This window comes from Apostichopus japonicus, chromosome 19, assembly GCF_037975245.1.
Source record: "Apostichopus japonicus isolate 1M-3 chromosome 19, ASM3797524v1, whole genome shotgun sequence".
Taxonomy (NCBI): Eukaryota; Metazoa; Echinodermata; class Holothuroidea; order Aspidochirotida; family Stichopodidae; genus Apostichopus; species Apostichopus japonicus.
Window position 1 is genome coordinate 5,770,333 of NC_092579.1, and position 24,124 is coordinate 5,794,456.

The window sequence follows — 24,124 nt, forward strand, 5'->3', positions numbered from 1 at the left end:
GACTCAATTCATGTTTGGATTATGAAAGTACTTAAAGCCTTATTTTTATAAAGGTCTATGGTGACAAAGGTCAGGAGAACAAAGGCTAATCTTCCCTATATGATACATGTACAGTATTGTAATTATGAGTAAAGTCTGTAGCACTCTGGCTCATAAACAATGATGACCAGTAAGGATTGGCCAATGTTAAACGCAAGAGTCTCTCCAAATTGAGACAATGAAGGTTCACATGTACCTGACATGATGAGGTACATGACACTAGGAGGCAGAATGGCGGGGTCAACCCAGAGTAACTGACAAATTACAAATTATTAAACTATACAAAGTTTAGAATAATTTTTTTTTTTTCTGTTGAAAGAAAAATCTCAAGGGAAGTTTGTTGGAATAAACTGAAAAATTTTCCTATTTTGTGTACAGTACTGTACCACTGGGTTCAATCCTGTAAACTTTGCCTAATCATGTCATTAAATGGAATAAACCTCCTTTCAGATGGAAGAAAAATATGTATAGTAAGTAGAACATTCCAAAGCTACTTGCAATTAAACCTGGAGGGGATCTAGTGTACAGAATATATGGCCTACACATCAACATTTTAGTGTCGACATGTATTTGTTCTGTCTGCAGCAAAGTGTACTTGAAATTTCACTGATTATGTACACAAGTGGTTGAGGGTGGACTTGTAATTCAAAGTATTATTTTTTGACATCCAATATTCGTCTCTTGGCAAGTTCTGTCAGCTAGGGTCTTCTGCGTGCCCATTTATCTTTTTAACAACTTGTTTGTGTACTTGTGAGTCGATACACGATATATAATGCTACAAAGTATGGCACCAGACAATGGTTCTATTTGCCTGGCAGAGGTTCCATTGCAAACAGAACCAACTAACTCAAACCTGAAGGAGATATTTTTAATTCTAAACCCCTAAATTGTATGGCTTATTGTTATTGTTCACTCTACCCTGACAAACTTCAAAGGAACTACCCTACACGAGCTGCTATAATGAATCTTAGATGAATTTCAAAACCTCTATATATATATATATATATATACATAAAGTGAAACACTGGTTTGACTTTTGTAATACACAAATTCCATAAAAGCAGGTTTAAATTCATTCAGTTTATTTCAACTAGAAAAATTCCATCCGTATCAGCCGCATTGTATAGTATTATGTACAGGCTGTACTACACTGTGTGTATATACAGTCTGCTTTAACACAGTACATACTGATATGGATATAAGATAATATACCTGTCTTTAGTCTTGTGTTCTGTGTATATATAGCTTCTCTGCATACTTTTATCAAATTAAACTAACAGGGCTCTACCTCAGATACACATAGTACTCCAAAAGTGAATTTGTCTTTAGACCAATGAAAATGGAACTTTTTATTTTAAGTAAAACATCTAAGTTACAACTTTGTCATCACTTTTCACACTTGTATGCAACTTTTGAGACATTGATACATACTGTATATAGGGGTTTTTTTTGGGGGGGGGTCAAATAGTACATATTGGAATACCCATTTTCAAGTGGTTCTGACCAGAAGGAGGTTCAGTGGATACAAACTCTTAATTTGTTACCAATTTTTGGTAGGCACCTTAGGTAGAATGGAATGCAATTTGTTGAGAGAAACAGATCTAGTACTGATAGGAAGTACTAAGCTGTTGCCCATATTTTGTTTCTTTTTAATATTTCTCCTAGTGTCAGTTTGTTAGTGCTCATCCAACTCCTTGAACAGTTACCACTCAAGTTAAATAAATAACCTTGGTGGAAGCACATACTGTAGGTCTACTGTACTGTAGCTGGTATTCTTTTACAGTATATATAACATTGGCAGCCAGTGCACCCTATGAATCTTGTGCATGTATAAAGTATGTGTTTTAGATCCTTGAAATGAAATTTCATAGTAAAGTTCAGTACATGATTTATGATTTGTCAAGGCTAGTTGCATGATCATTCACTCATTTTGTTTATGACAACTCAAATCCAGATAAAAGTATATGGTAACATGTATACAGATCACAGCCTGTAAATGCAAACCTACTGTACTGTGGTAAACATGCACTATATATACTAGAGCAATGTAGTACTATGCTATGCTATGCACTATTATACAAATAATGAATGGTTATGAGTGCAATAGTGCAAATATTTCATTTGTTGAAAGATGGAATGTTCCATTCAACAAGGCGCAGCCAAGTTGAATGGAACAAATTACATCTTTCAACGAATGAAATATCTGCACTATTGCACGAATGGAAGCCATTCATTATTTGTTTTATGCAACATGTTATATTAAGATGGGTAAAATGCACTCATGCAACAGATTGTTTTGAACAGACAGGTTTCTCTGCTCTCTTACCATTGAAAAAAGTGCTACCTAAAAAGTATAACCCATGGTTCTATTTCATAGAGTGGAATAGAGCAGATTTTGCATGCAATCAACGAGCAATTGACCAATCAAATGACCAGAATACAATTAGGTGTTGTATAAACTATACTGTACTATACTACACCGCCCTTTACTATACTATACTACCCTGCCCTATGCTATACTGTACTACTGTATACTATACAGTATATTGTCTTCTGTGGTCTACGTATAAGACTGGGATAGCTAGCATCCAAGTATACATATTGTATGGCCAAATGCATCAAACTTGTTTTGCAAGTTTTTACCCACACCATGCAACACTTATCTGCCATCAAATCACTTGAACTTTAACGCAGTAAAACTTCAAATAAATTGCACGTGCAGTACTGCTATACACTGTACAGTATGTGTTTGGTATGGTTACAACTTTACCAAACCCGCACTATTCTGATGAATATAATCAAAAGTACAGTAGATGGAGAGGTCAATGATCCACAGTGATTCACTCAATTGTGACTGTTTATGGTATTTATTTCAGATATTATCATTAAAGTCTGTTTCGATCAGTAATCTGTTCTCGTTTTACAGCACTAAAGGGCACATCTTGACTGATTAGAACGCTACATAAATTTGGTATTATTAATAATAATAAGACTTCTATTATTATGACATTTTCCTCTGGATACATTTCCACTTGAATTACCAGCCCTGGAGCTGCTTAGTGGACTTAATTTTGAGGGTTAATTGGGTATATATCATTTAATGTGATATAGCTACAATATAGTGATGAACAGTAGGCCATGTTTCATCACCCAGACACTTTCTTCACAAGTTAGCAACTATCATTAAAGGCATTGAAGACTCGCCCCAAACCGTGTGCGGCCATCTCAAAAAGTTAACTTTCTGTTGCTTGCAAGTGACGTTTCGTTTGTGTCGCTACAAAATGCAGACAGTAATGAAACGTGATACCTTAATTGTTATCTTTAGCTGGACCTGAGATGTCCACCGCTGTATCGTTTGTACTGACTGTACACTAGTGTCTAATTACCGACCGTAGCAAGCTGTGTGTGTATTTTCTGGGATCGATGGTGGTGTTTAGCACATGTTCTGTTACACCTCATTTGAAACTAGGTCAAATTACCGGCATTACACGTTTCTTTTTGCGCGTGCCTTCACACCCTTGAATAGCACATTTTCTAGTGTGTACTATATATTATTTGAACAACATACCCTGGCCATAGAGTCAACAGATGCAGTTAAGTGAGGTATTCAAATCCATACCTCAGGCACAGTACTGTATGTACTGTATGTCTAAAGTTCAGGCAAACTTTTTACGATCATAGTTACAATTTTAGTTTCATATCATCCAATCTTATTATTAGCCAATCATATTTAAGCCTCCCATTGGACATTATATTTCAAGCACCAAAGAACAAAACTGGAGTACCAACTTCAACCTTTGGATGTTATTCCGGGGGGGGGGGGGGGAATCAAATGGTAATCATGAGTTTGTCTGTTTAATCATCATGAGAAGAAAATTTACCCATCCAGTTCCCCTAAATAAAATTATAAGGGCAAAAAAGTCTCCAAAAATATCCCTTTGGGGAGGATGGACCCATTGTCAGATGGATTATTAACAAGAAATGGAATTCTTTGCAATATATACTGTAAGTATTGCAATTTTAAGTTACCCATAAGGCTCTGGAACGTACAGTACCCTGGCCATAGAGTCAAACAGATTCATGGAATGGATACAGTTAAGTGAGGTATTCAAATCCTAAATATAAAATTAAAAAAATATAATATAATCCAAATATAAAATAAAATTATAAGCCTAAGGCAAAAACATCTCCCTTTGGGGAGGATGGACCCATTATCAGATGGATTATTAACAAGAAATCGAATTCTTTGCAATACTGTAGCTATTGCAATTTTAAGTTACCCATAAGGCTCTGGAATGCAACATGGCACCAAGAAAATAAGAATGGAGTATATTGACATTTCTGTTCTTTTGCTTTGTTTCTCATGCAAATGAAGATCATTTACATATAATTAGTATTCATTGGACCTGATGAAATCTGAAGCTGGCCGCCATTGCAAACCATCCGTCGCTGCAGAAGTGTTAACTCCCGAGGTTATCAAATGTTTCAACGTTAAATGTGTACAAAAACAATTTAATGTGTGAATGTAGACCAGAGGAGATAACAGGGTTTGCAAATTCCAATTACACGCATTAACAGCTTTAGGACGGTAGATTCGGACAGAGGAGGTCACTGACCTTAGACGTGGGTCATTGGGGACGAGGTTCAAGAATGTTAGCAGTTAATCTAGGCTAGATAGATGCTGTAGGTGTGCACAGGAAAAGAGGAAGTGTGAAGTAAATGTGTAAACTCCTACAGTACTGTATGTTATCAAATGTTTCAATGGTAATTATAAACAAAAGCAGTTTTATGTGTTTTCAGTGACATCACCGATATTATGCACACAGTGCAGTTCTCCAAGTAAATATGAATAAATTTTAAATAACAATTATATACATATCTCTGCCATGGAACTATAGCCTGTAGCTTTACCAGACATTGAACGAATGAGTGATGTTTTAATTTCTCTAGAGTATATAAACAGATGCAGTATATCGGCGCATTTACTGAACCTTTCCAAGAAGAAAAAGGAAGTGCATTTCAAGCTTAGAAACAATATATTTCACTTTAAAAAGGTTTTCTGTTATGATATACTGTATTCACAAAGTCTCCAAATGGCCAGCAAACATGGTTCAGACAATTTTGGAATCAACACTGAATCAGTCATATTTTTAGTACTAATGTTCAGTTAACAAAATAAACAATGGACATATTTATAGGATTACTGTGACAAACTTGTAAACAAATCAGTTTTGCATGCTCTTTTAATTTACCAACCAAAACATGCAGTAACATTCTACTGCAACAACCATCTTCTATTCTTTTCTTTTTTCTTTTTCTTTTCTTTTTTGTTAAATATGTACTTTCTAAAGCAAAAAGTCAGTTTCATACATTAACATACATTTTTCATAATTTTGACTAAATGTGACAATAAATTCAGGACTGTTGATAGACTTGCACACAATTTTCTGAAGCTGTATCACATGACAATCACGCAGGTGCTACTGTAAATATAGTTAGGTGAGGAAGTTAAATACACAAATCTCATGGTATTCAAGCTCTTTTCCTTGGTGACCCCCAATTTTTACCTTTATCATGTTGGCCATCCTCTAGCAGCAGATATTGTAGCCTGGGGAATGGGAGAAGTATAGCTTTACATAGAGGAGGCATCCCCATGGGCTTCCCCTTTGAGAAAGTTTTTAATGATTGAGCATGCTAAGTTGAAAATAGTGTAATATTTTGCAACTTTTAAGTAATTTATGTTCAAGATTTTGTCCATGCACATTGTTTTCTCTCACAAATATCTGCAATTTGTCTCCCCAAGCTTTTGCGACCTTCAAAAGTATTTTGAGGTGCTTAAAGGGGTCACAACCCCAGTTTGAATGCCAGGATAATAAATCCATAACAATCAGCATTGTATATCAATATGTACAGTAAATATCATTACATCTTCGAGCGACAGTGTATCCCCCATAACTTACTGGTTTGGGTATTAACGAAACGATGATAGTTTAGCTCTCCTTAACCTACTGTACGCACATCTAATGTATCTTCAGTACAGTAAAATCTTTAAGCAGTATATACTGCAGCACAATTATCTGTATGATTCATAGCAAATTACATCATATGACATTTATGTAATATTACAAAGTAGAAATCACACAATCCCCCCCAAAAAAGAAAAAATAATGTAAACATCCAAACATTTAGGAGCAAAAGTCAGTTCCATTGTAAGGTCTATGCCAATGCAACATCATAATTTATTCAATTAGGTTTAAGGTGTTTATCACAGGTTGCTATGCAACAGAGCCGAACACATTAACTTTTGAAGCTTGTATGAATCTCAATGTCTTGCATGGGCCAAAAGAACTTAGCAACACTCAAGTGAAGAACATGAGAAGGAGACATACAAAGGGCAGTTTTCTCCACTGTGCCACCTATATGTGTTGTATGTACAGTACTTTGTTGCAATGACCAATATTGAATGTACAGTCATGTTCAAGTTCTATAGGGAAATTTGGCAATTTGCCTGCATAACAAATGTGTGGTATCTATGAATATTCAAATACATTATATACTCGATGAGTAACGGGAATGCGGAAAGCCAAAAAAAGGTTGTGGTGGATGTAAAACCAAGTTATCATCTAAATTGAACAAAGGTATATTTGCCTCTAGGTACAATGCAATTTTTATATAAACAGTATAACATATTGGTTTGCATTTGGTCATGAATTAAAAAGGCACAGTAGAACGAGAGTGCCAAGGTTGTGGGGAGACAGGTAAGCAAGGAACAAAGTAAATAACTACAGTACAGTATTGTAATAATCATTGTCTAAAGATGTCAAATTAAATCACTAGATAGAGGTCAACAAAGCAAAGCACTTTGAAAATTCTCAATCAGAAAAGTGAAACTAACGAGCAACAGATGACCAGTACAGTAGCTTGTTGAGTCATATCACAGTAAATCAATTTATAGAAAACTATGGCCTCAGATAACACTATCACAATGCCAGGGACAAAATACATTTTTCCCCTGCTCTGTGTGAGGCAAAAAGTATGTTTCCTCCTGGGTAGAAAGTTCTGCTAAAATATATAATATAACGGATCATCATTAATATACCAAAGGGTTGCAGTGGACTGGATTTCGCCTAACAGTACTATGGAAAGTATATCGTTAATGTTGATCAATTTTGGTAAAATACACATATTTGGTAAGGACTTTTTTCGAGTGATTCTGATCAGCAAATGATTCTTGGACAACACGGGATTACGGTGAGAGATAATACAGTGAGATGAAAAACAAAACATTGTTAACAAACTGCTTAATCTACTAATTACTACAAGAAGTCTGTGTACTGTACAACTACAGTTAGAGCACAGTCTGATGTTTTGATCCTAAGAGGATCTTCTTCAAAGGCAAACTCAAACAGCTAAACAGATTAAGGACACATTGAAACTAGACAGATAGGCAGATGACTAGGTCCCTTTCAAGTGACTGGGACACCACCTCTTCCCCCACTCCTCTCAAAGTAAAGAAGAAACACAAAAGAGGGGATAATTCTTACTGTCTTAGAAAGATGTGATTGGTCGTGGAAAAGATATGTGGGACAGAATGATTGTACGTTGATCATTCTATGTTGGAAGACAAAATTCAAATTTTTGAGTTTCTTTTTCACTTCTTTAAGTTTGAGCAAATAATACTTTAAAGTTGTTGCTAAAAACTGAAGTAATTGATATTGAGTGGGTGGACTTTGTTAAAACAGTGCTCCATTCGTTTCAGTGCAGGCCTGCAAAAAAATATATCTGCTTTGAACATTCAGTAACATAATATAGTATAATGAGGGTACCTAACATAAGAAACACATGAAGAGATGGAAAGTGATGTATAGAAAGATTGAAAGTAGGGCAATAATGCTTGAAATTTATTGCTACAGTAGTATGGAAGGCATTGTCACATCGATGACCTCTGACCTCCAGTGTGGTTTACTAAGTCCACATGATTCTGAAATGAGAGGAGACAAGTTTTCACAAGCTCTCACAAGATACACACAAAGTACTTACAATCAGAGCCCAAATGAGGACTTTCTCACTCAAGTCACAGATTAATACAGTTATTTGCCCCCCCCCCCCTCCCCTTCCACTCCTCCACCAACAGGGTTGGAAAACCTTGCTGAATCTCGAACAGACAACCTTAGTTAGTACATTTAGCTATTTGACAACAAGCATATGTTTGTGAGAAATAAGAGTATTTTACAACATTTCAAACAAAATAGTTGAACACTGATCTGTACTTTAACACTTCTTCCCTCTATACCTCTGGGCTTTTTTGAATGATTGTTTTAACTTTCATTACTTTATTTTATTTCTACTGTATGTTATCTTTTATTTATCTTCTTTTACAGTGTTTTCCGCCCAGCCAGATCTGCAAAGCTCATTGTATGCTGCTTAGTATGGTTTGCAAAGTTTTCCAACCAAATCCACAAATTTCTCCAACTGAAAAAACAACTGAAACAAATTTGAGCAGACTTCACCCACAGCTAGTGCAGTCTGTTGTAACTGTCGGCATGCACTGTGCAATCTTCACATCTCCTTCACCCACCAGGTTACCCTGCTTTACCCCTCACGTCCACTGTTAATTTGTAACCAAAAGTCTGAGACAATTAACAGTCGTCAGTCATTAAAACCCCGACGCAAACCGAGCAGTGACGGCTGATCATTTCAGTTCAAAGTTTGTCTAATGAGTACTAATCAACACCAGATATAGTCGTTAACAATATTTTATCTTGTTTTTATCGAGACAAGTTGATTTATGAGTGATTAGATTATTGTTTAATATACACATCTGAATACTGTGGGCAAGCTTCTGTTCTACACACAATACAGTTCACAGTTCATTACCATGTATATACAGTCATTGCCCTTCAAATAGTGCAACCTATTGAGATACTCTACACCAGTACTGTACCAGATCAGGCGGCCAAAGCTTCCTCATTTTATTGTTTCCCACAGGCCTTCCCCCACCCCCCTCCACCCCCACCCCTTTAGAAAGCAAACATTATGCATCATTGGGGAAGTAGAGTCATGACTCTACTGAACACATTAATACTGTAGTAATGTAGTTGTTTCTATGGTTGCAAGGATACAGGTACAGTATATCTACAGTTCATACTATTGTATGCGCAGCTTTACTAATTTGTTAGATAAACCACTTTCCATGCAAGGCAGAGAAGGTCCACATGCAAATACAGTAGCCAATGAAAATGTAAACACTTACAGTATGGCATCCCCTGGGGAAAAAAAACACTTTTACTTTTCTTATATTGATTTTTTTTGCCAGATGGTTTAGCAAAAGACTTTGAAACCTGAATGTAATCAAATGTATCCAGCTGTAATGTGCATGTACGGTACTCTATAGGCTATATTACACAAAGACCTAATCATCAACTTTTAAATTTGATTCACTTCTGCTTTCATCCTTAATACAAAGCAGGCATCCGTTCTATTTATTTGTATCAAAGTTTAATTACAAGGAAGATATAAAAGCTGATCGCTTTAGAAAACCGGTTCTAACAAGACAGTTTTCTATGTACATGTGTCAATAAAATTCCCATTCAGTAGAGCCTAACGATGCCACACTTAATCAACTGCAATTAATAATATTCAAGATTTGTTCCCTTTCTGCACCGGTTCATTCATCTTTAACATTTTAAGTGTCTACTGTCTTTGTTCATCAAAAGTGCTAAAGAGTACTCATCGAAAAAAAACAAAGATTTCTCTCTTCTCGTACGTCGAGTGCTCTACTGTAAATCAGCTGGCAAATTTGGGCAAAACCAGCCGATGGCAATTTATCAAAAATCAAGACCTTTGACTACATAATCTGATCCTGGATGAATATATGGTTTTTTTGCAAAATTAAATTGAATAGGTGTTTACTCAATTTCGCTGATATAAAATATACATTGTGACTGGAGTGCATTTTATTGTTTATATAAGGACTGCTAACCGAGGTTTGTGAACGGGTACAAAGAAAGCAGTGGAGAACTTGCGTTGCCATGGAAACTCAAGCAATCAAAGATGAAAGAAGGTCCTTCATTATAGTGAGGTGGGATGGAAACAAACTGACATTATTACTGTACAAGTAAAACAAAACTTTACGATCTTGTTTCTTTCTCTGAATGTAAATAACAGCTCTTGTAACAAGGATAAAGTCGGTGTTTTTTACGCCCCTAGTAATTTTGATAATAATTAAACCAATGTTCCATGTTATATGGAATTTATCATTCCATCCTGCCACACCAATACTTTGTTTGTTACCATGGCAACTCATTGAAACTTGCATCTGGTTTTGTGTGTGTCTGCATGTAGTATGTTAATTACTTCTTTACATAAATATCATTAAACATCTGTAAACTGACTTGTACAGTAGGGTGTTCAAAAGTACAAATTTTGTGCCACCACAACACAGGAATTTTAGTTTGATCAATCACCAATTAATTCAATATCAAGTTAAAAAACTGTTGACATTGGTCCAACTTTCTTTGATTTCTTTAAGCTCCATCATGATTTTGAATCACTAATTTGAATCATTTTCACAATTCGAAAAGAAATTGGTTGCTATAATAACACCATGCAGTGCAAGAACTTTAAGGGTTTTCTAGTTGCACTAAGTTGAGTAGATTTTTTAGTATGGGTGACCAAAACTCAGCCTTGAGGTTGTCCAAGGGAGTCTGAAACCAAAGGTAATAATAACAAATCTTTTTTATAGGTTTCTTAGAAATCAGTCATATCACAATAGTTTTTCCAAATTTGCAAGTTGGTGAAACAGTGCTCAAAAGGAGCAGAAAAAGTAGGCCTACAGTATGTTAAATTTGCTATTCCCACCTTCATCAATATTGGGATGTAGGAACACACTATTAGGAGTACATACTGTAGTCATTGAGAATACTGATAACTGCAGAGTTGGGAACCCTATCCTACAAGTATCCAAGGTTCAAACAATAAGTAGAGGAAGTAAAGTATAACAAAACAGTTTTCTTATGATAAAAGAAAATGTTTCCATTTAATTACAAATGTCTGGATGAAACTCTTTGTCCTTTTACCTACAAGTCATTGCAGAAGAGTAAAAATATTCATATTTGTATTCAAGGTTTGATATACACTTTATGTTGTGTTCATATCTGCCTATTTATTATGATCATTTTTATTTATGGGAGTGGAGGAGGGTTTGTGGGGGGGGCGGTATGTTTATTTCTGAAGAAAAAGGTAAAGAATTCTTTTCAACCTTGTCCCAAATAATCTCAATCTCTACCTTGGAAATAACCTTTACCATTTAAGCAGTCTGTCTACAGTAGATCTATTTGTGCCTCTTGTAAATTGTCGAGTCTATCTCTAAAGATCCTTACAAGCAAAGAAATGTCAGGCCCTTTTAACTTTTAAGGATCTGTCTAAAGTTGATCCATGTACATTTCCTATTCAAATGATTCTAGACAAACAACGCTTACATTCCTTCATCTCTGATTGGTCGACATCAACCGCAGTCAACACTGTGGAAGTCTCCTAGATTTACCAGACCTTGGAAACTTTATCGTCCTGTTTGTTTTTTCTATAACAGACACAAATAATGTTTGCACATTGTACAGCAATATTTGCCTCTATAAGTTACAGGAGATATGAAAGTACCAACTGGTTTGATATTAGACTATTTAAAGGATGATTTTTTTTCCCGAAATTGCAATTTCTTGCAAATTTTACATTCTGCTATAAAAACAAAATGTTTAAAAAATGTTTCTGGAATTTTCTCACACCAACAACTTTTTACAATGTTCTAGAATGTACAGTGATACACATGTGCAAATCTTCTAGTAGGAAAATGCCCATAATACTAGCCTAATTTAGAAAAGTATTCATAATAAATTGTACAGGGTACTTCAGTTGTTTGGAAGATAAGGTATTGAACATTCTTCTTTGTTGCTTTTAATGATACAATATCTTACATTCTTTGTTTTAGTGTTTTGCAAATATTAATTGTTCCAACTATGTTGCAACCATCCTTTAAATGAATGAAATTAACTGAATCTTAAATATGCTTTTATTCCCTTAATATGTTTTGTGCAAACATTACCTGTTCCTACCATCCATTTAATGAATGAAATTAATCAAATCTTACAGTGCCATATATTCTATGTATAAATGCTTCGTTATCTTGAAATAATTTCATGTTCCAACCATCCTTTCAATGAATGAATTGAATCTCCTCACAAATATGATTTTGAAAGGAGGCAAAAATTCAAATATCAACTTTGTTTATATGACAGAGAGCTTTGTGATGAACAACCCCCCCCCCCCCCCTCAAACAGGTAAGAAAAATCTTTTTGTTTGGGAGATATATATTCCACTTAACAAGTTGTGTCTAGAGGCTGTTTTCTTTGGAAGTCTGTTATAATAATCATAATAATATTGAGAATTTATGAAGCACAGTAATATCCATCGATAACAGTGCTCAAGGCTCATAGCAATATTACCCTGGTCTATGATAACCTGTCAAACTTCACACGGCAGCAGCTAAACAGCGCCCACTTAACAGTTTAATTCACAGGTCCCCATTTATACACCTGGGTGAAGACAGGCATTGGAGATAAAGTGCCTTGCCCAAGGACACAACCTAATGATCTGGCCAGGGCTCGAACCTGCAAACCCTAGATTACAAGTCCACTGCCTTAACCACTTTATCACAACACTCTCATATGTCATGTCATAGTGCCACTAGGATCTAAAGTTAGAATTCTTTCCCTTTGGTTTTCTTTTCATATTTTTGAGGTAGAACGTTACTAGCGTTAGAAAATGAAAGCATTGTGATCATCACAGGTTGGTCATTCTTCAGATCTCAGTCATAGAACAGTTGTAATAAATAATTAAGGAAATCATTAATATTGAAGCATTTGTGTTTTTTGTTGTTTTTTTTTTGGTTATAGACTTGCTCAAGTCTTCAGCATTGTGTGTGAAGGAACGTTAAACTTGGTTATATCCCTGATTGAAATCAGATTTTTCTCAGCTGTTTATAGTGGAAGTTATTCACCACAGCTATCTTGATAATGCACAGTAGACCAATCATGATTGCTTGAGTTTGCCTCTCCCATAAATCTCTACCCATAGACTTAAAGATCACTGAGTGTTTTCCAACTTTACTGGCTCTATAGGCCTACAATAGTAACTTACTTGTGATAAACCTGCAATTGCAAAAAACACTCCCATGATAACGTTGGTCATGACCCAAAGCCTCATCGGGCTGTTGTAACGTTTCCCAGGGTAAGGCTCTTCATGTGGCATGGCTTGTTGACTTTTAGTATCTGATAACTTTCTACATAAGAGAAGAAAAATAGGATATACATCAAGTAAGTACTTTTGAAAAGTAGCTAAAAGACACTTCATTGTTTCACGTAGCTGGAACTTGTTTGTACATAAAAAATATATAATGTACAAAAATGAACTCTTTAAATAAAGAACATGGATGATGAAAGTGAAAACTTTCTCAAGTTGAAAGTTCTACAATGTCCGTTGTGTATTATAAATGATAACTGATTCAATTAAGTACATGCAACCAGACAATGACTACTAGGGTTGGGCGATATTTGCTTTTTAATGTCACGATAAATAGTTCAAAAATTATCGCGATATTTCGATAATTTTTTCTTGTTGTTTTTAGTGTGTTCGCGAACACACTAAAAACAACTGCCGATTTCCCACCGGTGTTTTCGCGCAGCAAACACACCGAGCATAATGGCGTGGGGTTCAGAGCCCGCCTTAGAGCCCCGTTGGGGTCAAGGGGTGGAACCCCTTGGGGGGTCCAGGGGCGAAGGCCCCCGGAAAAGTTAAGTATTTTTGCGTGTCTGGCGATAAAAAAATCGCAATTGAGGATTCAAAATACTGACTAACTTTATAAATTTAAATTGTCACGAAACTGATGAAAGTTTTAAAATGACAAGTTAGAGTAGCTATATTATGTGATAAAATGAAAAGAGAATTAATCTGTCTTACAATCTTTATAAAGTTTAACTTACAAAACTGTCGATATTATGAAACAAACTACGTTCCGCAAAGCCCCGTTTCTAGACTGCCTAACAATCAGTTTACAACTGCAGTGTTTAACCGTACTTAAATATCACGGTAGGCTACAATGTGCTTCAAATTTTCTCAGGTACCTTGCAAAACAACCCCCCTGTCTAACACCTGTTTGTTAACATTTTTGGCACGGTTCCAAAAAACTTTTCATGGAGTAAACTTTTTTGGCTCCACTCTAGAATTAATTAGGTCAGTCAGTAAAGGATCCGTAAAGTTATGCGAAATATTATCTTAGACGTTCAAGGAAAGTAGGTAAATATCCCCGTAACATTAAGGTAAGTAAAACACACCTCAAGCCAACCGACTCCTCCGCATGAACAAAACAATCTATTCCCCATGATACACGAGACACAGTCTATACCATACAGACATACTGTAGCATGATATCAAGGCCCTAATAGCTACAGTATGGCCATCTTTATGAAAGTAAACCTTGTAATTCCATGTTTTAGGCCACCAGGTGTGATTAACTTAATGCTAAATATTGTTTCCATGTCCTTGTAGAAATCGTCAACTTCGCAAAATACAATTAGTTGTGTTTTTGTTGTTACCTGAGATCCGTAACCGACGAAGTGGTTAGGCTATTTACTATACACTTAACTATGGTAGGATAATATTATTATTATTTTTTTTTGGAAATTCTAGAAAATACTTTCTTTCCCCCGCTTTACACCAAATGTGGTCTTCTGGTTTATTCATAAATGGGTGTACTAGAGCCTTGTTTACATGACACTTGTTGAATTTAGCACGATATGCCAGTTTCGCGTGAATTTTTCGAAAGTATTTTGCTCAATCTTTCGTAAAATTAGAAAGGTGTACCAACTTACTTTTCGTACACAGTTGGTAATTTACTGATTTTCAGAGTTTTGTTCTCTATACAGTCAATGTTGTAAAGAACGGGTTTTTACGAAGTTCAAAAGTCAGTAAATGAAGTTGATAAAATATTTCTTTTCAACTTTCTTAACCATGGAATGCTAGAATAACATTTACACATAAAACGGAGAATTTTTTTTTCTACATATTTCAAATTTCTTTCACAAGAAATTATCGTCATTTGTTCAATCCTCAAAAAATATCGTCTTGAAAAAAAAATTATCGCGATAATAATAATTTTCGATATATCGCCCAACCCTACTGACTACATAATAAGCCAAAAATCTTTACTATAAAAAATTCCAAAGGTTATGTCAAACTTTCAACATTTCTATCTGGCAGGCAAGTAGCTTAAAATTGCAAACATTGTCTTAACTATTCCATTCTATTTAAACATAGACTAACAACTGCTAACATGCCAGTGTCAAACCAAGTACAGTGTAGCCTGCAAATTACTAAAATGAGGGCAACTCTTTTTCCAAATGACAGTACAATATCCAAAGGTTAGGAATATCTCATTACTTCTTTGTTGCAATAGTCTAGTCGATCTGTATACTGATAATGTGATTGGTTATAACTGGAAAGTACTTATACATTTATTGAGAGAATTTGCAAAGTAATAAGCATCTAGCGCAATATCTAATCTAGGACTGGAGGTTAGTACAATTTTTTTGTCGGGAGGGATCTACTCTGCTTTGAGTTTGAGGGTCAAGTGCCAACAAATTCCAAAATAATAATTTATTTTTGTGGGGGGGAGGGGGGGCTATGGTTAAAAAGTGTTTCTGAATACTGCAAAAGAATAAAAATGTAGCATTGAAAACAAAACACAAATGAACATCTGCAGTCTCAGGTGGTGGTGTGTATCGCAATGCCTGATCTGTACCTTGTAACTTGCACACTAGGCTAGGTTACCACTGTACCAGTAGTTGTTTGGTACTTTTACCCAGAATGAGTCCTGGCCATGCTCTTGACCTAGCCCAACTGTCTTAGAGTAGGACAGACATGTAGGTTAAGTCTTACAAGGAACAAATACTGTAGCCTGTGCTACTAACGCCTCCTAGCCTATATTCTAGCCTAGGCTAGACCTAGTTAGGCCGAAATAGCTTTGAACTTACATTTCAAATAGAGCTCATCAACACACGTTTCTTGGTAGCACTATCTAATAACATCCACATAAGAATTAAAACATCACCCAATTGCAATTAGATTGACCATTTGCAAACTACAAAAAAACCTAGTCTTTCTACTGCGGGACCATACTGTTTTTTCCATTTACAATAACATACGTGTGCAGTCAATGAGTCATCGTCAGTTCAAATACAGTTTTCAACGTTAGGCTATTCTTTTATTGTACTGCATATGGAGTAGGTAGTATCGAAGTATGACAAGCCCCATCCAACAGCAAGCTACACCAAATGTCTTTGTTGAGTACTGAGATTCCACGAGGGCCAAAGCGTAAGCAAGTATAGGAGCAAGGGGCCCAGAAAGAATCAAAATAATACTAGGTGTAGATTGCGAAATGCACATGGCGGACGCTATGAGGTAGCAAAGCGAATCCAGGAATAAAAAGGAGGGGATGTTTCTCTGAGGTGGTAAACGCTGACTACATATTTAGGGGTTTAGGGGGGCTAAAAACGGCCTGGGATGTTGTACAACCCCACATCCATGTATCCGTGCGTGAGAAAGGTAGGCCAACTCAAGGATCCAAACTAGCATAGCCAAGTTAGAGTATTTGTGCAATATTGACTGGCTTGTTAATCACCGGTCTTTTTGAAATTTGTGAACCATGTAATGCGATACTATTCCTTATTTTCAGAAAATAAAAATGACGTATTAAGTTCTGCTTGATAAGTGGAAGATCGAAAACCACTTATACGCAACATGTTAATGGGTAACTTACGCAAAGAAGTCTCCAAAACGTTCCTTATTCTTAGCATTTCAATAGCCCGAAGAATTTTAAATAACTTATAAGATTACGTAAAAACCCAGTCCTTGAAAAATGTACTCAATTTCCATCACCATGCGTCAAACAAAAATGAAACTGTAGACGGAAATTGAGATTTAGAGTCCGACGGTTACGGTAGTATTTTGCCTTTGCGCCGTACGTGCAAGTTTCAGACAATTCCCTACTTCATTTAGACTACCAATTTTACTTACATGTTACCATTACTGATTGGTTTTCCGTTGCTAGTATGATTCATTGTAGTAAGTTCTGCCTATCTATGTCAGCACTCTTGATGATGGATCGGCAAGTGGTCCCCTCGGTATCCAGTCTTTATTCAGTCTTAAATAAAATTTAAAAAAAAACAATATTGAAATATATACTTTATTAATAAGTTGCAGTTTCTGACCAAGATCATTGTCGAACGTATGCCTATAGGAAATCGATATCACGAACTCGGGTATATGGAGGCTATAGGTTGTCTACCAGAGATCGGGTGAACTGACGGCACCAAGGGCGTAGGAACCGGGGGGCTGGGGGCGCCAGCCCCTCCAGTGAAAAAAAAGGGGGCGGAAGTATCATTCCGCCCCCGCTTCGCAAGTCAGAAAACCCCTTTTTCATTTCCAAATGAGAAAAAAATCTCATTTGGAGCACCAAATTTCATTTAAGACCAGGTGAAAATGCAAAATTATTTACAAAATGGAGTGGGTGTTGAAATGTGCTATATTGCACCAAATCTGAAGCCACCTGGAAATGCAAAAAGAAATCCAAAGGGGAGGGGGACACCCCCTCCCCTTAGACCCCTCCCCCAGGCCGGCCATCAGTCTTCAGCCCCCCACTCAAAAGTACCTTCCTACGCCACTGGACGGCACTAACGAGGGAAAAGTCAACAACGGTGGTCCTATACGTCCGGCTTCAAAAAATCTTCCGTTACCAACGTCAACGACGACCGTGCTTATTTAATTAATATAAGTTGCCGTAGGCGGGTGCGCTTATATATTAATCTCGATCATTAAAATTCATTTATGAAACTGAAACAGTGCCTATAAAACTTGTCATATAAGACTTCATGAACCGTTCGTTTTCTTTTTCCTTTTAACATGTGCTCTCAGTTTTAGAAATAATGTTTTTGGTACCCTTTAGGTCATTTTTGTTTTTGGTGGGGGGGGGGGGGGGATTGCATCCAGGTGCCATATTTAAAGCGTTGCAAAATGTCCTTCCATTTGAAATATAAACGCGAGCAGTCTCGAACTTGCCCTACAAAGGTCATTTCTTGCCCTTATCGACCCTAAAAGTTTTAGGGGACCTAGGAATGCTTTCTTATGGAGGACAGTCGAATCTACCCCCACGATCAAAGTACAAGCCAGATAGGGAGTGACCATCAAAATTGAGTTTCGAGTCAAGACAATTTAAGTTCTTCTAGCGTCAATGGATGATAAAAGGTTTGCTAGTACTATGAAAGGGGGGTCTTTGAACATTATATGTTACAAATTTGTTGGTTTGGTTAATGAATGCTTTTCAAGATATCGACAGACGTAACAGTAGTCTGCTGACAGTTATATTTCACTGCTGAGATCTCGGGCCACAAGTCGATGGAGATAAAATATAAAAATAATGATATTAAAACAAGTAAAAAGAATATAGCGTGGTCAACTCTATTTCATGACGATGATCTGGATACTGCGCGACAGAGAAGCGTTAAAGATAGCCCTCTGACGAAGTATGAAATATTTATCATAGTGCATATGAAAAAAAAAGTACATTGATACTAGTTTATACTCCCAGCAACTTTATAGCTGTTTCGTTGTTGGTATAATCAAGCGACATATCAAAACATTTTTAAGAAAAACGTGAATTACATCAATGTAAAATAATGGAAACCAAAGACGGTTTGATTGGTAGTCAATGTAAAAAAGCTATTGCGCAATGTAGTTATCGAATTAAACCAATTAAGTTTAATTTTTAAATCCAAGCAACGAAATTAAGACATCAATATGGAATATAGACCACTTTTACTTCTTCGATATTTATATATGTTTTTTTTTTTAAATTTTAGACTACCGTGCACGATTGCTAATCCACCTATGTGTTCCGGCATTTTGTAACGCTCTCACTTAGCCATGCGATATTATATATGGTTTATATATTATACTGAATATATAGTCCTGTGTCCAACTATCTGAGTATATAATAGCAATCAATCATGTGGGCCTCAGACACAATCAACCTTGCGTGGATCCAGAGGGTGTGAGAGGTGTACACCCCCGCGCCCACCCCCATTTTTTGTTTTGTTTTATTGACCTAACACAAAATTGCATTAAGAGCTAATTATAGTCCTAATTTATAATCTAAATATGCATCATAATACACTAGTTGAAGACTTACAATTTGAATTTTATTTCTGGAGGAGGATCCCCAAATCTCTCTACATGAGAATCGGCTTCAAAGACCACAGGGCAACACCCTGTCCTTTATGTACACCCCCGCGCCCACCCCCGTTTTTGTTTTGTATATTGATCTAACACAAACTTGCATTAAGAGCTAATTATAGTCCTCATTTATAATCTAAATATGCATCATAATACACTAGTTGAAGACTTACAATTTGAATTTTATTTCAAAGACTACATGGCAACACCCTGTCCTTTATGTACAAGAAAAAACTCCGGGGTCTCCCATGTGACCAATGTGGTAAATTCGAAAGAATTTACCGCATCGATGGTTTGCAGCGATTACGAAAAACGTCGGTAAACAGGAAAGAAAAGACCACGCGCGAAGCAGTGTTAAATCTGCTCACTTTGTAGCTTCAATTGTTTTAACTCCATGACGCATATACTTACAGTTGTAATGTTAAGTAAAAGAACTTTTTAAAGAGGAGGGAGGGACTGGATCCTCCCCTGTATAGAAAATATGACAGGCATTTCTAATAACGTTTCAGCTAACACTCATAACTTATTGCACTGTGTGGAATACACTGAATCGTATACGCCTACTCAAATGCGGCCCATTGTTGAAACCAGCTAAATTCAAAATAACTCTGAAACAACGGTACAACAAATTTTGACCTCCCTCTGACAATGAATAGAACAGAAATATAGAAAGAACTGCTAGTTTGAATTTCAATGAAAATTATAAGCTTTAGTTGAGCGAATTGTGGATCTTATGATCATAGATATACGTTCAACCTGCAGCATAACTTTCTATTGTTACACCTATCGTAAGCGTACATGTAAACTGTTCAAATAGGAACCGTTTACTTACATCAGTTGTATACCTGACATATATATATATATATATATATATATATATATATATATACATATATATATAGGCTATATATAGGCTATATTGGCCATATATAGGCTATATATAGGCTAAATATATATTTATAGGCTATATATATAGGCTATATATATAGGCTATATATATAAACATGTGTGTAGCTGAATACATAACTGTATACGTATTAATTCCCGCGATTTTGTGTTCTACCATTGATAATCAGTAAAAGTTTGAAACGAGCAAAAATTAACAACATCGCCATGATGTCAAAACCAAGGTGATGTGTGGATTTGGAGAATCGCCTACCATGCTTTAGGATATGTTCAACATAGCATATAATAATTGCATCGTTTTCGGGCAACACATTGGGAAGAGGAGGGGAGAGGGGAAACGATGAGGGACAGGGGTGAAGTGTTGTATTGTAATTTAACGCGCCTATTATTTTCGCGGAGTGAGAAAATAAAATTCACCTTTTACTCGTTTACGTCTGTAAATTATCTTATATTATTTGGTTTCTAAAGACTTTATGAATTAGAACTACTTACCTAACGTCTGTTCCCTGAACCAGTTAGATGAAATTTAATTCAGACCATAAAAGGAGTTTAATTAATACCATGTCAACACTCATAACGCACCTTCTGAATTCAAGACTGTGATAGTCGTGGTTAATATCCATCAAGCTGTTGTCTGCTTTATAGTGATAGCTTTGAGCTACCGTACTCACGTACCCGAGTAAATAACTTGCAAACCATCAATGCGTGCAAACGAAAATTTGTCTAACAAAGTAAATTATAGGATAAAGTAAAGCTGAGACCATAAAAGAGGCCTATTTATATATATATATATATATATATATATATATACTACAATGTACACAAATACAAATACATACAAATACTACAAATACAATATATAAACTACAACTGTCTATAACGTAAAACGTTTGTTGCTGTCTATATTTCGCATTTGACTGTTGGCTATATATATATATATATATATATATATATATATATATATATATATATATATATATATATATATATATTATACATATATTTTATATATTATATATATGATATATATAATATATAATATATATTATACATATATTATACATATATTATATATATATGATATATATATAATATATATATATATATAAAATATATATATATATATAACCACATGTTATCTATTGCAGATAACAAAAAATGTCATAAAAACATACGTATGCAACATACCGTTCAATAATGTAGGCTTCTTCAATGTAAGTCATTTCGGTATAAGTGCTACTACTTACCCAAGATCATCGTATCCTAGTTGGCCACTCAGGAGGCACTTCGGTGATTGGCTGGTTGGCAGCGCTGCATACTATATAATATTACTTGCCAGTTAGAGGAACAAAACTTTGGGCAAGGCTATGCAGAGCGATACTTGTAACCGGGTCTGCAATAGGCTGAACAGCCTTTAGATATCAGTCATGTATAAGTCTTCTGAACAAATTGGTATGAATCATCAAATATATATGAATGCTGTGAATAGGCCCTCTCTGGTAGTGCGTCTACTTAACAGCCCGGTTACAATATGTGTTTACACTCAATAACTTCAGCAAATATTTCAGTGACATCAATGAAGAGTGCTAAACATGCAGCTAAAATTTGGCCACATTTTGTCAAAAGTATAATCGCTGTCTAGCCTATATATAGTCCGATCCTTGAACACGTTAAAGTGCTACCGCAATATGTACTGTACTACACCAGTAGGGATGTACGCAGTGGTGAAATGACAAAGTTCATATTTACTGTTTCCCCGCAGTTATCAACAACAACAGCAACACGCGGCGTGTATAGAGAATACGTTATCCGTGAATTACACTCAGCAGTGTTTTGAACGGTATGGCGTAAAGATGCCCTTTGAACACCGTACACAGTATCCAATTTATTAGATGTGAAACTAACAGTTAGCCATTAGGAATTAGGATCAGCCGGGAATGGTCTCGGGGAAGGGGATGGGTATGGGGGTGGGGTATAGACTCTAGAGTTGGAGAAGATCATTATGCGTAAGTTACTATTGATTTTTTAGGGCTGGAGAGAGAGGGGCGGGGGGTGGGGGGATACCTGAACAGTGTTATATATGACGATGTACTATGTTATCGCCACACACACACACACACACACACACACACACACACACACACACACGCACACACATCCAGCCCTTAAACTGCCCCACTCGTCCCCCAAACTTAATTCCGTGGATTCGAATCAGGAGGAGTTTTACGAGTGGCTCCTTATATCGTTGGTTCAGTGTACATAATGAACGCACTGGAATACGAACAATAAATTAAATCATATACACTTCCAAGTTACATCCTTAGTGTGCGCAGTGACGCATTATCGTAATTTACTGAGCACGTTTTTGATGTTCAATTCAAAATGGATGATTTAGCTTTTGATATTAACTTTCAATTCACTTTCACCTTCCATAACATGAAGCAAAACATCTTATCAAGTTGTGCATATCTATAAATAGTGAAACTAAAAAGGTGGCGCTATATTCCATTTCAATTCCAGAAAGTTGTCTACCATAGCTTTCCATTCCGTGCATTTTTTCCTCTGTGTAATATTATCCCCATTTATTGAAAGAGGAAAGTAATGTTTCTACGAAAAAGTTGTATTTTAATAAATTTCCAGATCAAGAATAAACTTATAATATGCAATTCAATGTGTTGACGAACAATTGGCGTCATAACATCACACACCACCTACTGTGATTCACTGGCTAGAACTTAAATCGAAATTTTAGCCAGTTGAAATAGTTTATACATTCCAGCCACCACACCTGGAGTTATGGACAAGATATGGAGAGGTGGCTTCAACGAACACGGTGGGTAATATTTGTCTCTTTAATATTAGTGTCAACATTTGACATGACCAGTAACCATAGAAATGAATAAGCATATACGCTTGTGAATCGATCATTAACTATAATATAGGTATAGTTCACAGGCAACGGTCCCCTGAACTCGCGCCATAAATAAATTACATAACTGTGGATCCACGACATACAAGTGTCCAGTTGTCATACACCAGATAGAGACAACACCCTACAATGATAATATATTGTGACAATGTATGGCTACAAGCACCCCCCCCCCGCCCCTCCATCAGCCAGAAAGCCGGGGAAATACGAACAGAGTATACGCATCCGTCAATAGATGGTGGTGCTTTTTTTTTGCTGATTTAGTAATATGTTTATTATTCTCAAAAACAGTAAATTTAAGTTTATTTTGTGCTTTTCCCTTTCTTGCTGTCAGTCTTGTATGTTTCTGCTGAATTTTTGGCCCCCAATTTTTCCTCGTCCTCTATCTGTTCCAATTTCTCTTTCTCACTTTTGCTGTCTCTTTCACTTGACCCATGCATCTTTGTTCCTGATATATCTAGCCCTAATCAGGTTTTCTGTTTTAATATATATAGCCTAGCATAACATTTTATATAAACTCCGACGATTATTGACAATATTTCGACTCGGAAAATGCATCCGCTATTTCGCTAATGTATAAAATATTGTCCATAGCCTGCGCGCATGGTCAGATAAACGTATGAATATATGCACGACTTGAATCGGTTTATATATATATATATCGGATGATTAATTTCCTTCAAAGCCAACATCCACACGTCAACCAAAATCAATGTTGTGTCTGTTCTTAATATATGATTCATTAAAAATGCAACAGATATGCCTGCATGCACTACTCTCTCTCCACCTCTCGCTCTCTCTGGGTCAACAAACTTTATATTTTGATGCCCCATATAGATATATAGGTTGTAAACTCGACCCTCTTTTATCTATAGCTCATGAATTGAACTATAGTGTAATTGTTTGGTA

At 36.0% G+C, this 24,124-nt stretch overlaps 1 protein-coding gene across 5 annotated transcripts in view; it reads right to left on the reverse strand.

Moving 5' to 3' along the window:
- Positions 1 to 22,063, reverse strand: part of LOC139959859 (transmembrane protein 220-like) — a 42,036-nt gene extending 19,973 nt beyond the window's left edge. Inside the window, exons 1-3 of one of the 5 annotated variants that reach the window (XM_071957762.1) lie at positions 21,475 to 22,063; positions 17,167 to 17,293; positions 13,234 to 13,375 (exon numbers count right to left, since the gene is read on the reverse strand). In XM_071957762.1, the coding sequence (XP_071813863.1) occupies positions 13,234 to 13,375; positions 17,167 to 17,210 (186 nt within the window). In that variant the 5' untranslated portion in view covers positions 17,211 to 17,293; positions 21,475 to 22,063. Of the gene's footprint in view, positions 1 to 13,233; positions 13,376 to 16,124; positions 16,421 to 17,166; positions 17,294 to 20,778; positions 21,023 to 21,474 lie in introns of those variants that run through there. The other 4 variants (XM_071957761.1, XM_071957763.1, XM_071957760.1 and 1 more) reach the window with 4 other exon arrangements.
- Positions 22,064 to 24,124: the final 2,061 nt, after the last annotated feature.